General features: G+C 39.6%; 1 protein-coding gene across 1 annotated transcript in view; it reads left to right on the forward strand.

The window, feature by feature from the left end:
- KCNU1 (potassium calcium-activated channel subfamily U member 1) overlaps positions 1-17,603 on the forward strand; it is a 144,794-nt gene that overhangs the window by 21,223 nt on the left and 105,968 nt on the right. The window contains exons 7-10 of the mRNA XM_061134852.1: positions 765-840; positions 4,441-4,611; positions 5,719-5,810; positions 8,184-8,294. Coding sequence (XP_060990835.1) covers positions 765-840; positions 4,441-4,611; positions 5,719-5,810; positions 8,184-8,294 — 450 coding nt within the window. The remainder of the gene's footprint in view (positions 1-764; positions 841-4,440; positions 4,612-5,718; positions 5,811-8,183; positions 8,295-17,603) is intronic.

Here is a 17,603-nt window from a genome sequence, read left to right on the forward strand (position 1 = left end):
AAAATTCCGAACAAACCTTTTGGCCAACCTGGCACCTTTAAGCGCCAGTCCTGTTAAAGCTGTAAGCGTTTTGGTCTAACATTACATACGCATCATCTCCATGACTCTCTGTTCTCACTAGAAGCATCAGCAAATAGTTCTGGCCACCTGGGTCTCACTGCTAAGAGTTGACGCTTTATGGAGAAAGGGCTGTTTTTGTGGGACAGGCAGCCTTGCCAAGAACCCCAGAGATTTCAGCTCAACTCGGAGGCTTTCCTTAGGAGACAGGAGCTTGTTTGATCTTCTTCCTCCAAGGATCCTGGTGTGAGTTTAGCGATATGGAGCTTCATTTCTATAATCCACTTCCATTTCTTCATTTAATCCATTTCTTCATTAATCCAGTTCTTCATTTCTGTGGTACACTCAAACTTTTGTTTTGCAGGTCCAGTCTCTGGCTGCTTGGGACTCTGCCTTTGGTCAATATAATATCAGGCTAGGGATCATGCCCCAGAATCTACCAAGGGTTTTGAACAAGAGTGTGTCCCAGGGCTGTGCTTCTCTAGCTGTAAGGAGAATATGCATAAGGAGAGGGGATCCGGGAATGTTGCAGATCAGAGATCAAGGAAGGGCCTGGGACTCTGCATTTCCAGAATGCTCCCAGGGAAGATGTATCATTGCTCCTGGTCCAGAACCAAGCTCTGAGGAGCAGGAGTTTAGAGGATGAGGTATTTGTATTGTTCTGGAACCTGTCAGAGCCCAGCAACACTCTGTCTTTCTTCCCCTAGTGATTCAGTGAAGTTTTGCAAGCTGTTATCCATTGTCCTGAGTACCTGGCTCACGGCTTCAGGATTCATTCACCTGGTGAGCATCTCATCCAACCCCCTGATGTTGCTGGTGAGCACGAATGTCTTTTCTGTGAAGACTGGAGCAAACCTCCCGAGCTCCTGTCTCCATCATTGTAATCAGAGTGAGGTCTATCTTTTCACCTCCTTTGGGTGGGTTTTCTCCACCCCATATTTCTCACAAGCATGTATCTCCTACACTCACAGCATCCCTGTGTCTTCTCCCAGCTCTCAAAACCTGCTGTTAGAGAAGGATTTAATAAGCTCATTCATCTAAGGTATAAGCAATATGTAAAATGTATCACTGTATCATCAGGTTTCCAGCAATTTGAAAAAGAATAAAGGATCAGAGAAATAAAGAGATAAAGAAATAAAGAATAAAGACAAATAATATTATATATTATAATGTATATTATAAATTATAAATCACATATTATATACTTATATATAATATAATAATATAAATAGTAATGTGTGGTTAGTCGCTCAGTCATGTCCAATTCTTTGTGACCCCATGGACTTAACTTTCCCCTATGGAACCTGCCAGGTTCCTCTGTCCATGGGATTCTCCAGGCAAGAATACTGGAGTGAGTTGTCATTTACTTCTCCAATAAATAGTAATAGATGATATAAGTATCACTATAAAAATAAATAGATAAAGAAATACAGGGTCAGAGAGAATTTCATACTTGGAAAAGCTGGAGAGTTGTGGGGGGAGCAGTTGCTGAGTTGCAAAGGGGAGTTTGGGGACCTTCTTGGTTCTCCTGGAATCAATCTGTATACACAGCTGCCTCCTTTGTCTACAAGAAAGATTAGTTCTCATCTCACGTAATCAGCAACATAATAAATAGATTTCAGCGATAGGAAAGAAACTACTGGACTTTACTGCTCCAGGAAAGTTGAGGAGAGGTCATTAGAAAAAACAGGAGTTAAAGTGGGCTGCTAAAAGCTTGCAAAGGCCTTTGAGAAAAGCAAAACAGAAGACAGAGCAGAAGTCTTTTCCACTTGAGCTCTTCTCTCAAAAACCCATTTCAAAATAACAGCAAAAAGAAAAAAAAAAAAAAAAAAAAAACCTAGTCATGTTCAGTTCATCAAGGAAAATGTCAAACACCAAATATGTTTGGTGTTTCAAGAAACAAACTACTATGCACAAAATAGGTAAGCAAGAAGTATTTACTTTATAGGGCTTCCCAGGAGGCACTAGTGGTAAAGAGCCCACCTGCCAATGCAGGGGATGAAGGAGACCTGGGCTTGATCCCTGGGTTGGGGAGATCCCCTGGAGAAGGAAATGGCAACCCACTCCAGTATGCTTGCCTGAGAAATCCCATGGACGGAGGAGCCTGGTGGGCTACCGTCCATGGGGTTGCAAAGAGTTGGGCACGACTGAGCAGATTTATTTATTTATATATATATATATATATATTTACATTATAGCACAGGGAGTTATATTCAATATCTTGTAATAACCTATAATGAAAAATTATCGGAAGAAGATCACTGAATCACTGCGATGTACACCTGAAATGAACACAACCTTATAAATCAACTGTACATCAATTAAAGAAGAAAGGAAATATGAAGGCTGCCACATCCTTCCTCCTCTTGCAGGCAGGAGATGATTTTCCCTGAGAAATGTCACAGTAGTAAAGGTCGATTCCTGCGTCTAGAAGGTCAGCCCCAGGGCGTGGGTCCACCCTAGGAGAAGCAGTCACCAGTGTCCCTGTAGAGACATGTTGGCCCTCACAGAACAGGTGGCAAGAGAATGCTAAAGGAGAAACCATAGTAACAGGTGTTTGCTTTTGTTTGTTTTTGCTTTCGGTAGCCATCACCAGGCTGAATGGGGCCTGCAGGCCTATTTATTGGCCCTAACATGTTTGCATTTTGTGTTTGCTGTTTTTGTATTGGTTGTTAACCTTTTAATTTTTTTTAATTTATTCATTTTAATTGGAGGCTTATTACTTTACACTATTGTAGTGGCTTTTGCCACACACGGACATGAATCAGCCACGGGTGTACATGTGTCCCCATCCTGAACCCCCCTCCCACCTCCCTCCCCATCCCATCCCTCAGGGTCATCCCAGGGCACCAGCCCTGAGTACCCCGTCTCATGCATCCAACCTGGACTGACGATTCGTTTCACATATGATAATATACATGTTGCTAACCTTTTTAAAAGGAAGTCACATTAAAAACCCGGATTTCTGGGTTCTTTGCAAAAACACGAGGTTCTGGCAACCTGCTCTCCGAAGGCCACCGGCAGTCCTAGTTGATTAGCTGCACCCTGTACATACCACAAAGCTTCCCAGGTGACGCTAGTGGTAAAGAACCCACCTGCCAATATAGGAGACCTAAGAGATGAGGGTTTGACCCCTGGGAAGGTCTCCTGGAGAAGGAAATGGCAACCCATTCCAGTATTCTTGCTAGGAGAATCCCATGGACAGAGGAGCCTGGGGTCTCAAAGAGTTGGGCATGACTGAAAAGACTTAGCACAAATGCCATTGCCTCAGTTACTCTTTTTGTTTAATGTAAAAAAAAAAATCTGATAAACTTAGTTTCCTTAAAACGTGAAGACTTGAGGAACTAAGATCCTGCATGTGTGTGGCCAAAAAAAAAAAAAATGTGAAGACTAATGGGGAAAATCAGAGGAAACATTTATCAGAGTTTCTTTTTTTAATTGAAGTATAGTTTCCATACAATATTATATAATTTACAGGTGTACAATATAGCGATTCACAATTTTTAAAGATTATGCACCATTTACAGTCGTATCCAACTCTTTGCGACCCCAGGCTCCTCTGTCCATAGGATTCTCCAGGCAAGAATACTGGAGTGGGTTGCCATTTCCTTCTCCTGAAGATCTTCCCAGGGATCGAACCCAGGTCTCTTATGTCGCCTGCATTGGCAAGTGAGTTCTTACTGCTAGTGCTGTCTGGGAAGCCTTCAATATAGCAATTCACGATTTTTAAAAATTATGCTCCATTTAGAGTTACTGTAAAACATTGGCTACATCCCCCATTTTATGCAGTGTATCCTTGCAGCTTATTTCAGAGTTACTTTTTAATCACTGAAAATATTTTTCCAGAGAGAGAGGAAAAATAATCTGGGAGGTTTGTTTGCTCTTCCTTATGCAGCAGCATCCATGTGCGTAAGCTCCCTGAAATGAAGTGCCCATGTAACTGTGTGTTTCCTCACGATGATCCTGATCTGTTGGAAAATGAGATGGAATAGTAAGTGCTCAGACTGACAGCCTCTGAGTCCCATGGCTCCACGGCTGGATGATGTACCCACAGGAAAGGAAAAGAGAGGTTGTCAGCCGTTTTCTCCAGAGAGCATCCCATCATAGGCTCAAGTTACACACCCCCTCAGATCTGAGCAATGATCACAAGGAAGGGAAATACGACTTCCCAATCATTACCCACAATCTGCAAAACTTTGGATGGGACCCATGACTTCACAATCACTACCCACGATCTGCACACCCTTCACAGCAACCTGGGAATCGTGTACTATTTCATTTGGATTGAATTAAGTGAAACAAATCCAGTGTTTTGATTTTCTTTATAAACTTTCCCTTGGAGTCCATTTACAGACCTTGCCTGAGTCTTCTCTCTTTGGACAGGTGGAAAACTCCGGTGATCCTTGGCTCAAAGGGAGAAATTCACAGAACATTTCCTACTTTGAGTCCATTTACCTGGTCATGGCAACAATGTCGACTGTCGGTTTTGGAGATGTGGTACCCAGGACATCCCTAGGACGGATTTTCATCATAGTGTTCACCCTCGGGAGTTTGGTGAAGAATATTTCCTATATCTTTTGAATATCACTACGTCAACCCAAAACATTTGGTTAATGGGGAGAAACAAAGTGATGTAGGTTTAAGAGCAAGTGTTGCATTGTTCAGAGCAGGTGTCAAATGAAAATGCAGAGATAAGTGAATCCCATGTGTTTCAGACTGCATCCTCTGGAGCCCATGACACAACTGCTTCATTGCCCGGGGTGAAGGAAGTAGACAAAGGGGAGCAGACCTTCCTAATTAGCCTCTACACTGATCTGAGCAACCTCATCTTCCTTCATCTTTTGCCCATCAGATTAAAGTCTTTCTTCCAAGGAGGAAGGGGACTTGAGGTTTGATCTGCTGGATGTAATGTTCTTTCCAGCTCAGATGAGTAAGCTCTCTCCATGCCAACATTTTACTACAGATAAGGGAACATCTGTGCTTGGTTCAGGAGTGTGTCCAGGACAAAGGAAGCCTCCTTTTTCAGTAATTTTAATTTCAATTCTTTAAAGACCATCCCAGAGTTCTCCATTCTACCTTTCTTTTTTTAACTTTTTATTTTGTATTGGAGTATAACCGATCAACAATGTTGTGATGGTTTTAGGTGGACCACAAAGGGACTCAGCCATACACACACATGTACCTTCTCCCCCAAACTCCCCTCCCATCCAGTCCAGTCTACTTTTCTGGCATCCTGCTGTCCACACAACTGTTACAGCCCCTCATTTCTATCATTTCCCCTTAGTGGGCTTCCACTCTGTCCCATGTGTTTTTTTTCCCCCCCAAAGCCCCAAATAGGATCAAATGGAAGAGTCAGAAGGGCCGTTAGAAGTGATGGCAGGACCAGATGGATGGGGAGGTTGTCTTATTGCTTGTCTTTGCTTTCATCTTTTTTGAGGGTTGAAGTGCATTCTGTTAAATTTTAGCCAAATCCAAAGCCTGAAGTAAAGGAAGAAATTGCTTTTAAATTTTAAACTGTGCTCTTAAAAGCACGGTTCATAGTCATGTCTTTGTTATAAGAAAGAACATTTTATGGACCTTCTTTCTCCTTTGCCATCTTGGAATTTTGGAGTATCCTTGGACATAGTGAGACCTAAGGTTTTATTTGCTGATCATTTCTAGGTACTGTTCGCCAACTACATCCCCGAAATGGTGGAACTTTTTGCCAACCAGAAGAAATATACCAGTCCCTATCGAGTGGTCAAAGGGAAGAAGTAAGTAGCTTTAGGGTATAATTTCTGCAGTTTGAGATACTCTGCTGGTCACTGTCTCTTTCTGAACACTATTGCCTGGCCTAAGTGGATATATGGGCAAGGTCTTCACTCACTCAAAGAGGGCTGTGCTAGAGTAGAACCATGAGAAGATGATATTTGCTACTTGATTCACATATCTAGAGACACATAAGAAAATTAAATAAGTTAAAGTTATTACAGATATATTGCCATTCAGTGTCAAATGTTGATTGTGCCAGTGTTTGCACATTCCTTATCATGACTGTTCTCTTAGATCCATTACTAATAGTTTTATTCATTCTAATCATGTGGTTGACTCATGACTAACTTTACATAGTGGATCAAGTTAAAGTCATGGTTTGAATTGAAAACAATTAATTCAATTCCGTTTTCTCAGCCCAAACTCCCCTAAAGCTTGTGGGGCTCATGACAGAAAGAGGTTTTCTCGAGTGAGGAGGAATTTCTTTCCTCCAGTCCTTCACAGATCACCTGTTCTGTCCATACCACAGCCATTTATTCCCAGGAGCAAAGTGGAGTCAGAGTTACTTTTACACGATTTCTCTGTGGATGCATGTTACCTCCATTGCCATCATGGTTTTTCACACCTAAGAGGAAGGTCAAACCAGTCCATCCTAAAGGAAATCAATCCTGAATATTCATTGAAAGGACTGATGCTGAAGCTGAAACTCCAATACTTTGGCCATCTGATGCGAAGTGCTGACTCATTGGAAAAGACCCTGATGCTGGGAAAGATTGAAGGCAGAAGGGGACGACAGAGGATGAGATGATTGGATCGCATCACTGATTGTATGGACATGAGTTTGAGCAAACTCTGGGAGACAGTGAAGGACAGGGAAGCCTGACATGCTGCAGTCCATGAGGTCATGGAGAGTCGGACATGACTTAGTGACTGAACAAGAAGAAGATAATGAATTGGAGATCTTAAATTTGGAACAATTCTTACCTGCTGTTGAGGAAAGAGGCACAGTGGGGATGAGCTCCTATGGAATGATGTCTTAACACAGCTGGATAAAACCCAAGATTGACTCAGGAGTAGGAAGAGAAAATAAAAAACCAAGATGAATTGACAACAATGAAATGACCTAGATAAGCCAAAAATCGGACCTGGCCCATTGGAAGAAAGGGATAAAACATGCCAAGTCAGTCAGCGAGGTCTGAAAAATTTAAGTTTGAGGCTAAAATTAGACTTTCAGCGTTCTTACAGAATATGGGGGTGGAGTGGAACAGCTTCCTTTTGTATACTAAGCCTAAGGAAACTGACAGCTCTTTTTCACCATATAGGTTACATGCATAGATTTGTGGGCCTCTCTGAGATGTCTCTCCACTGGATTCACTTTTTTTGCAACTACTGGGTAATTTTAGATACAAAAGATAAACCAAAATAACCTGGATTCTGGTGCTGCTCAACCATAGTATGTGACTGGGAAAATTAGTCAGTCTTTCCAATGATCAGTTGTTTGTCAGTGAAAAAAGACTACACCAGCTAATCAGGAGTCAAGTGGAAAATCAAGTGTAATGAACACATGTGCCAGTCCATCACAGGCTGTAAATAAGCAAGAAAAATCTAGCAGTTGCAATAGTTGTCCTCATATGCCTAAAACGTTATGTGCTATTCAAAGTGTAGAATCATTCCCTACAGAATCTGAGGCTGTTTTTGTATATTAGAGATGCAGTCCTTGGTGTCTTTAAATTTAAAATCTGGGTGGAACAAATACCAGCTTTATTTGAAACTAAACTTAAGCTAAGTTCAGTTCAGTTCAGTCGCTCAGCCATGTCCGACTCTCTGCAACCCCATGGACCGCAGCACACCAGGCCTCCCTGTCTATCACCAACTCCCGGAGTTTACTCAAACTCATGTCGATTGAGTTGGTGATGCCATCCAACCATCTCATCCTCTGTCATCCCCTTTTCCTCCTGCCTTCACTCTTTCCCGGCATCAGGGTCTTTTCCAATGAGTCAGTTCTTCGCATCAGGTGGCCAGAGTACTGGAGTTTCAGCTTTAGCATCAGTCCTTCCAATGAATATTCAGGACTGATTTCCTTTAGGATGGACTGGTTAGATCTCCTTGCAGTCTAAGGGACTCTTAAGAGTCTTCTCCAACACCACAGTTCAAAAGCATCATTTCTTCGGCGCTCAGCTTTCTCTATAGACCAACTCTCACATCCATACGTGACCACTGGAAAAACCATAACCTTGACTAGATGGACCTTTGTCGACAAAGGAATGTCTCTGCTTTTTAATATGCTGTCTAAGCTAAGAGTCCATCTCTAAATCTAGACTGGAAGATACTCCTGTTCCTGGGATGACCCACCCCACCTTGTTCTTACTTTCTAGGTTCATTGTGGTGTGTGGGAACATCACTGTGGACAGTGTGACAGCTTTCCTGAGGAACTTTCTCCGCCACAAATCAGGGGAGATCAACATTGAGATTGTTTTCCTGGGAGAGTAAGTATGTCTGTATGGCCTATGAGCAGGGGATACTTAAAATATGTGTGAATATTTGTAATGGAAGAAAATTGCCCTTACAGCATTGATCTTTAAAAGTAGGAAGTCATTAATCAGCAAAAAGTAAGGAAAAAGCAGTTCATGACCAGAGTTAACCTATGAAAATATTATTCTGGGCTATATCTTGCCAGATTTTTTTCTGTACAGGTGCTAATCTTATTTAAGTGATTGAAAAAGACTGATGCTGCGAAAAGCTGAAGGCAAGAGGAGAAAGGAGCACCAGAGGATGAAGTGGTTAGATAGCATCACCAACTCAATGGACATGAATTTGAGCAAACTCTGGGAGAGAGTGAGGGACAGAGGGGTCTGGAGTGCTGCAATCCGTGGGGTCACACAGAGTCAGAAGCAACTTAGCGACTAAATAACAACAACAATAACACGTGTTATTATGTATAACCTAATTTTGTGTGCTAGTTTGGTGCAATTCATGATTATTATTCTGTCAATTCTCAGAATTGCAAAGGCAGAGTTCAGCTAGATGCAGAAAGCATTGTTTGATGATGATGAATTTGTTTTATGTGGTTTATCTTTTTAGGACCAGAGTCCAAGTCAGATATTTTGTGAAACAGTGGGAAGTGCCTCTTTAACACAAAAAGAGTTTTAAGTAGGCAAAATGGTTTCTAATTGTTCTGTATTTAAAATTTTGGTTCCTAATGAGGTTGAGCAACTTTTGTGTTTTGATGGTTTGCTGATTTTTTGGAATTCTCTTCATTTATTTTATTTTCTTTTATATAAGGAGGGTTGTCTCTTACTTTACTGACTTTTAAACACTTAGTATACTTTTATATTAGCTTCTTTGTGTCATATGTTGTAAATTTCCCTCCCCTTTTGTCTTTTAATTTTTGTGTGTGCTTGTATCTTAATGAAGAAGCATTCAATTTACAGAGGCTCCAATCTATCAACTATTTCCCTTTTGACTTCTTGCCTTTCTGATGTTCTTAAATCTATCTGTTCTAAAATTAAGTAACTATTTCTTAACATTTTTAGGTTTTTATATTGAAATATTTTGTATTTAAGCTCTCTGGAATTGACTTTGTGTAATGTGTAGGGAGGGCTTCACAGGTGGCTCAGTGATTTAAAAAAAAAAATCCACCTGCCACTGCAGGAGATGCAAGAGACATGATTCAATCCCTGGGTTGGAAAGACCCCCATGGAGAAGGAAATGGCAACCTGCTCCAGTATTCTTGCATGGTAAATCCCAGAGACAGAAGAATCTGGTCTGCTATGGTCCAAGGGGTTGCAAAGAGTCGGACACATCTGAGCATGCACAACACGCGAATATGTAGGGAACTAACTTCTTTATTTTTCTAAATTGTCAATCCATTATCCACTAAAGTCAGCCAGATATGAGATGACAGTTTGGTCTTATCCACGATTGCATGTGGAGTCACCTCAGCCTTCTTCATGCCTTTCGTAGTTGACCGTACTCTTTACATTATGACACCTTCAACCAACCGTTACCTTGGGCTCTTGGGTATGAGATGACCAGTAAGCCTTCTGAGTTCCTTTATGGTGCTGTGGATAGACAGCCAAGAGCCTGATTCAGGATCATTGTCATGCCTGTCTTTTCAGTAATTTTGCATTACTAGGACCCTTGTTTAAAACATAGTAAACAAACAAAAGATCCAGAGTGTTAAAACCAGTGATAAAAGGCTAATAATTGTAATCCAGTTGAGACAGAGAGAAAATCATTAAGTGTATGGAAAGTTACATCTTTTACCCGTTGCTGTATTTTCATAGAACAATGCAGGTTATTGTAGGTACTTGTCAAGCTAATGATTGAAGTGTCTTAAATGTTGGGAGTGGCTTGTCCAGACTTTTGTCAATTACATCTATATTCTGAAGACTCCCCTTCATAGCTCAGTTGGTAAAGAATCCACCTGCAATGCAGGAGACCCTGGTTCAATTCCTGGGTTGGGAAGATCCACTGGAGAAGGGATAGGCTACCCGCGCCAGTATTCTTGGGCTTCCCTTATGGTTCAACTGGCAAAGAATCTGCCTGCAATGCGCGAGACCTGGGTTCAGTCCCTGGGTTGGGAAGATCCCCTGGAGGAGGGAAAGGCTACCCACTCCAGTATTCTCGCCTGGAGAATTCCATGGACTGTATAGTTTACAGGGTCGCAAAGACTTTGGACATGACTGAGCGACTTTCACTTCACTTTCTGAAGACTACTCTAAAATTGATATCCCCACTGGACATTCTTTGTGGCTTCATAGTCAGGCAACTAGTAGCTTCCTGGATATTTCCCCCCCAGTGTTTCAAAGACCCCTCAGACTCAGCATTTTCAAAAGTAAATTCATGATCTCAAGTCCAGCTTTTCCATCTCACAAGGCAAATTAAAAATAAAACAAGAAAGAAAGCAAACAGCATTTCTCATCTCAGCAAGTGGCATCTCATCTATGCCAATCCTTAAAACAGGAAACTAAGGATAGTCTGGGGCATTCCTTTCTTCCTCTGACCCTGCGTGTGTGTCCTCATTCTGTTTCTGTCATTTCGTCTGCCCTGAAGGTGGAAGTGCCAGCTGCTCAGTCATGTCCGACTGTTCGACCCCATGGGCTATGTATAGCCCACCAGGTTCCTCTATCACAACCCTGTTCAAAGTTCCTCTCTTGTCTCCCCTGAACTTCCTGTAAAGGCTACTTTATTGATCTGTTCTTTTTGCTCAGAATCTCTCCTACTGGAAGTGAATGATTTATTTTCATCCCCCAGCACTCAGAGCCCTTCTCCGGCCAAACTCTCTGAGTTAGCCTGTTGGAACCCTCCTATCTCATCACTCCATTTGTTTGCTTTAAAGTGATGATCGCAGTCTGTGATTCTGGTGGACTTTCCTTTGATGCTGAAGTTCACATTGGCTTTCCTTCTTTTACTGTCCATTCATGCTGCATCTCTTAGTGAAAATGGGCTGGCCTCTGGCTTTACTTGATAAAGAGAAGGTAGCAGAGGGAAAATGGTGGTAGATTTTTTTTTTAAAGTAACTACCAGAAATATCTCCCAGCTATTTACACACATTCTCTTTCTCCCATCAAAAATGGAGTCTTCTATTCTCCTTTCTCTTGATCTGAGCTGGCCTTTCAACTCATTTTAATGAAATATATGTAATATATGTACATATAAATGTATATGTACATATAAATGTATATATGTGTATATAAATGTATATATGTATATAATGTGTATGTTAATGCATATATACATATACATTATATACATAAAAATAATATATAATATATGTACATATAATATATAAAATATATGTACATATATTTTAGTGAAATATATGTAAATGACCAAGCCAGTTAAAGAACCAACCCATAAGAAGCCTGGGAGCTTCTGCATTCAGTATTTTGGAGCTCTGGAACACTAAGTAAGAAGTTCAGCTCCTCTGAGGGGAATGAGGCCTATCCAGCTGCCAGCTCCTCGAAAAGTCCAACTGAGGGAATAGACATGTGTGTGTGTGTGTGTGTGTGTGTGTGTATTGGTTGCTCAGTCATGTCCAACTCTTTGTGACCCCATGGGAATTCTCTGGGCAAGAATCCTGGAGTGGGTTGCCATTCCCTTCTCCAGGGGATCTTCCTGACCCAGGATCAAACCCAGGTCTTCTGCATTACAGGCAGATTCTGTATCATCTGAGCCGCAAATTTCAGCTCTAATGGACATGGAAGTGATACTTTTTCAGAGATTCTTCCCACTATGGTTCTCAGCTAAACACAGTTACGTACGTGACTCCAATGAAACCACATGGAGCAGAAGACTTACCCAGTTGAGCTCAGTCGAACATAAATATTGATTTGTTATTCTTTGTATTGAATGCATACATCCTATGTGCTTTGTATATGTGCAATTTTTCAGAATTAAATGAAGTAAAAACTTCCTATAACCCAAAAAAGATAACAGTTGTCAGATTGGAAAGGTACAATAATGCTGATCAGGATAAATGAAAATCATCTACATACAGGCACATTGTCATCACATATAAAATCATGTACACATAGGTGCATTATCATTACATGTAAGAGACACCTAATTCAACACTCACTGAGGGGTGGAGCAGATCCATGTAGCAATGCAGAAGATAGTACTGCTCCAGAAAGCAGCATATGAACATACACATCAGTAGCAAAATGTTGTTCACTTGTTAAGTTGTGTTTGACTCTTTGCATCCCCATGAACTGCAGCACACCAGGCTTCCTGTTCTTTACTATCTCGCTGAGTTTGCTCAGACTCATGGCCATTGCGTTGGTGATGCTATCTAACCATCTCATCCTCTGCTGCGCCTTTTTCCTCTTCCCTTCAATCTTCATCAAGGCCTTTTCAATGAGTCAGCTCTTCGCACCAGGTGGCCAGTGTATTGGAACTTCAATGCTTACTACCAAATATTTAGCCTCTTACAATTTTTTCCAGTCTTACTGCTCAGAGATAACTAAACTCTTTCAGATTTAATATTTCTTTTAAGTTTAAATTTATGTTTTATCACTCTTTGGACTCCTCAGTTGTACACAGTATTTACTCGTCACCTGATATTTTTCAGATGAACATTATTCAGCCCTCTGTTCCACCTTGCCTCCTTCAGTTGTTCCAATAGAGTTATCTTCTAATTTGTAATTACAGCTGCAATGAGTATTTATATCATTATGGCTGATAAATATTGGTTTTATGATGACAGAACATTTCCTCAAATTTTTTTTTCAGTACATAATGATCACCTCATTTTCATATATGTATCATTAAATATTTTCCAGTATCTATATCACATGTGTAGCAATAAAAATTTTTTAATTTCTTCAATATTAAATAATCTCATAAGAGTAAAAGTTAAGTGAAAAACTTCCAAGAGTTGCTCATGAGTCATTGGAGCATAGATAATAATTAAGTACCATGTTTAAAACTCTAAATTATAACTCAGAAAATTGCACAGAATTACAGTGTACATTAAAATGAATTTTTGTAAAGCAAACATCCATGTAACCATCACCAAAATCAAGATATATTCTATTGCCAGCTTTCCAGCAAAACCTTCCCCAACTGTGGCCCCATCTTTAGCTCCTAGAGGTAATTATGATTTTGACTTGATACCTTACATTTATTAATCCCTATCTCCTGACATTTTTCCTGTTTTTAAACTTACATAAATGGGATACAGATTGATTTACCTCAATATTGCGTTTGTGAGATCCATCCTTGTTGCAGCTGGATATAGTGGTACCTATTCATTTTCATTGCTGTGCGGCAAAGCATTCCATTATATGAATACACCACAATTTTTCTTAATCCGTTCTACTGTTGGTTGACATTTCTCCTCAATTTCGGCTATTATGAAGAATGTTGCTTTGAAAGTTCTTGTATTTGTGTCCTGGTCCCCAGGAGTAAAATTGCAGGGTACTAAATCTTCCTCTAATAGAACTGTCAGTCGTCCAGAATGTTTTTTCTGTCATCCAAAATGTTTTTTCTGGTCTGCGCTTCCACCAGCAGCCCTGAGAGTGTCTATTGCCCTGTACCCTTACTACCAGTTAAAATGTAACTTCCCACCCTACCTGACACTTGGATATATCAATCTTTTTCTTTTGAGCCATTCATTCTTCAGAATAGCATTTTGTAAGACAGTGTCTCCTATTGTGGTTTTTCATCTCATTTTTCTGGTTGGTAATTAGGTCAAGAATATATTCAAATGCATAAGCCATTTGGATTCCATCTTATGAAATGACTGTTAGTCCTGCCCTTTAAAAAAAAAAAAATTGGAGTGTAGTTGACTTATAGCATTGTATTAGTTTCTGGTATATAGCAAGGTGATTCATACATACATGGTCTTATATATTCATACATATTCTACATATATATACATATTCTTCTTCATATTGGTTTCCATTATGCTTTTTTCCCCATTTTTATCCTGAATTAAGTACAGATCTGCCAGTAACAAATTCTTTCATTTAAATGTAAAGACATCTTGATTTTGTTCTCATTCTTGAAAGATGATTTTATGAATATAGGGTTCTAAGCTGCTACCTTTTGTCCTGAAGAACGATGAAGTATTATTCTGTTGATTTCCTGGTTTTGTTATTGCTATTAAGAAGTCTGTTCAATGATCTTCTTTAATGAATTATCTTCTTAAAATATCATAGTGAAAGTGAAAGTTGCTCAGTCGTGACTGACTCTTTGCAACCCCATGGACTGTAGCCTGTCAGGCTCCTCTGTCTGTAGAATTCTCCAGGGAAGAATACTGGAGTGGGTAGCCTTTCCTTCTCCAGGGGATCTTCCCAACCCAGGGATCAAACTCAGGTCTCCCACATCACAGGCGCATTCTGTATGATCTGAGCTACCAGGGAAGCCCAAGAATATTGGAGTGGGTAGCCTATCCCTTCTCCAGGGGATCTTCCTGACCTAGGGATCAAACCGGGGTCTCCTGCATTGCAGGCAGATTCATAAAAGATTATATGTAGTACTTAATATGAAAGCATGTTATACTTTGACTATGATGTGTGTAGATTTAATTTCTGATCATTTATTGTGCTTGGACATGAGTTTGAGTAAACTCTGGGAGTTGGTGATGGACTGGGAGGCCTGGCGTACTGCAGTCCATGGGGTTGCAAAGAGTCAGACAAGACTGAGCGAATGAGCTGAACTGATTGTGCTTGGTATTCATGAATCTTTCTGAATCTCTGGATCAGTGTTTTCCACCATTTTTGGCAGATTCTCAATTACTTTTTCAAATATTGCCCTTGTCACTATGTTCTTCATCCTCCTTTCCTGGGGATTCAATTAAGTGTATTAGTCCTTTTTCTTTACTGTACCAAATATATTTCTTATCTTCTTTTTTATATTTCCCTTCTTTTTTGTATCTCAGTATTACATTCTGGATAATTTATTCTGACCTACCTTCCAGTTTACTACTTCTCTCTTTGTGTTTAATCTGTTTACAAACTCACTCATTGAGCTTTTCATTTCAGTTATTGTATTTTTTAGTTTTCTAGAGCTTATATTTGGTTCTGTTTCAGATATTCTGTTTTTAGATTCTTGTGTTCCCAGGTTTATCATTTGTTTTAATAAAATAAATATAATTATGTTGTAATTTGTGACTAATAATTCAGTGCCTGGAGTCTTTTTTTTTTTTTTTCCAGCTGACTTTAGCATGGTGATAGCATGTTTCACATGTTTATTTTATTTATTTATTCTTTTTCAATCTTATAGGAATTTTTTAAATTAATTTTATTGGAGTATAGTTGCTTTACAATGTTGTGTTAGTTTCCACTTTACAGCAAAATGAATCAGCTGTATATGTGTACATATCCCCTTCGTTTTGGACTTCCTTCTGGTTCAGATCATCACAGTGCCTTTAGCAGTGTTCCCTGTGCTATGTACTATGTTCTCTCATTAGTTACCTATTTTATACATAGTATCAATAGTGTGTATTTGTCAGTAAGTCTTTGGTTTTTGTTGTCTGTTATTTGTACTTGATGTTACATATAATATCTTGTTTCCTGTGTGTGCTTTCTTATCATAGATTATGTGCTGACTCTTATATTAAAAAAAAAACTATATGTAGATAACTTGTGGCCTAGAAAAATACTACATTCTTACAGAGAGGATATTTCTTTACTTCTTCCAAGTGCAGTGGGGGCACTTCTGCCTCAAGACCACATAAATCCAAATTCAAGGCTTGAGGTTCTTTGTATTATGTAGGTGACAAACTAAGAATGGAAGTTATTCAGTTTTATACTCTGTGTCTCCACACTTCAGTTATGCCAGGTTAAAATTTGGAGGAGTTATCAAACTCTTCATTTTGTGTATCAGCAGAGCTGGGTTGTTTTTGGACACTTTGCCCTGTGATACCACCAGCTGACCTTTAGCATAGTGATAGCATGTTTCACATTTTTTTTTATTTATTTATTATTTTTCAGTCTTATAGAAGTTTTTAAATTAATTTTATTGGCGTATAGTTGCTTTAGAATGTTGTGTTAGTTTCCACTTTACAGCAAAATGAGTCAGCTATATATGTTAGCTCATTTTGGTCAGTGCTTCTTCTGAATTACTCAATGCTTTCAGGGGGAAAAAAAAGAAAAACAAAACCAGACTTAACCTCCAAGACCTTGATTTGTTCTCAGTTTTGGCCTGGTAATTATTCATAGTCTGGTTTTATCTCTTATGATTTATTAGGAGATGTTTTCATATTTCATCTAGTATTTTTATATATCCTTAGTAGAAGACTGGCTGAAGTTACCTAATTTACTGTTCCTGGAAACAGAAGTCCCAGCTCTAGTGATATTTAATATATGGAAATATGCAAAGCTCTCACTTGTCCACATATGTTTTAAGGGAACAAAGGAAGTTTTAGTCAAGAGGATTGATAATTCTCTTTTACTCAGAAATTTTCAAAATATTGCAGTTGGCAGTGGGCCAGATAATAAAAGTGTTATATAGTCTATTGTAAGGATTTGGCTTTAAGGAAGTTGCCTTTTCTCCAAGTCAGTTCTGAATTCTTGGTGATTTTGAGCAGAGGGATGACATGATCAGATGTAGTTTTCTTTCTCAGTGTGAGAAATTGGAATTGAATTTATCATAATTCTTACAACAACCTTAGTAACTGACTTATACATAAGCACATTTTGGTTATTTATTTTTCTGGTTAGTTTGTTTTAATAATGTTCTAAGCCCCAGTACATGAACTCACCAGGCTTCCTAGGTGCCGCTAGAGGTAAAGAACCCCCTGCCAATGCGGGAGACACAAGAGATGTGGGTTTGATCATGGGTTGGGAAGATCCCATGGAGCAGGGCATGGCAACCCACTCCAGTGTTCTTGCCTGGAGAATTCCCATGAATAGAAGAGCCTGGTGGGCTACAGTCCATGGGGTCGCAAAGAGCTGACACAACTGCAGTGACTTAGCCAAGCACAGCATGTATGGAGTCACCATCAAGACAAAATGTAAGACACCATCTATACCCAACTATATGGTCTTCCCCACATTTCATCCTGCTCTGTTTTTTGTCCATCATCATTTTCATTCTTTATCTCTCCTGTAGTTTTATGACATTTATATATACTCTTTAAAATGTTTAAATATATTTACCTATGCAGAAGGAGGATCTTACCAATGGAATATTGTAGTACTTAGACTCTCCTTATTTTATATTTCTAAGATACACTCGTATTTCTGAGTGTTGCTATAGTTAATTGGTGTTTGGAGAAGGGAATGGCTTCTCACTCCAGTATTCTTGCCTAGAGAATTCCGTGGACAGAGAAGCCTGGAGGGCTA

The sequence above is a fragment of the Dama dama genome, chromosome 32 (assembly GCF_033118175.1).
Source record: "Dama dama isolate Ldn47 chromosome 32, ASM3311817v1, whole genome shotgun sequence".
Lineage (NCBI taxonomy): Eukaryota > Metazoa > Chordata > Mammalia > Artiodactyla > Cervidae > Dama > Dama dama.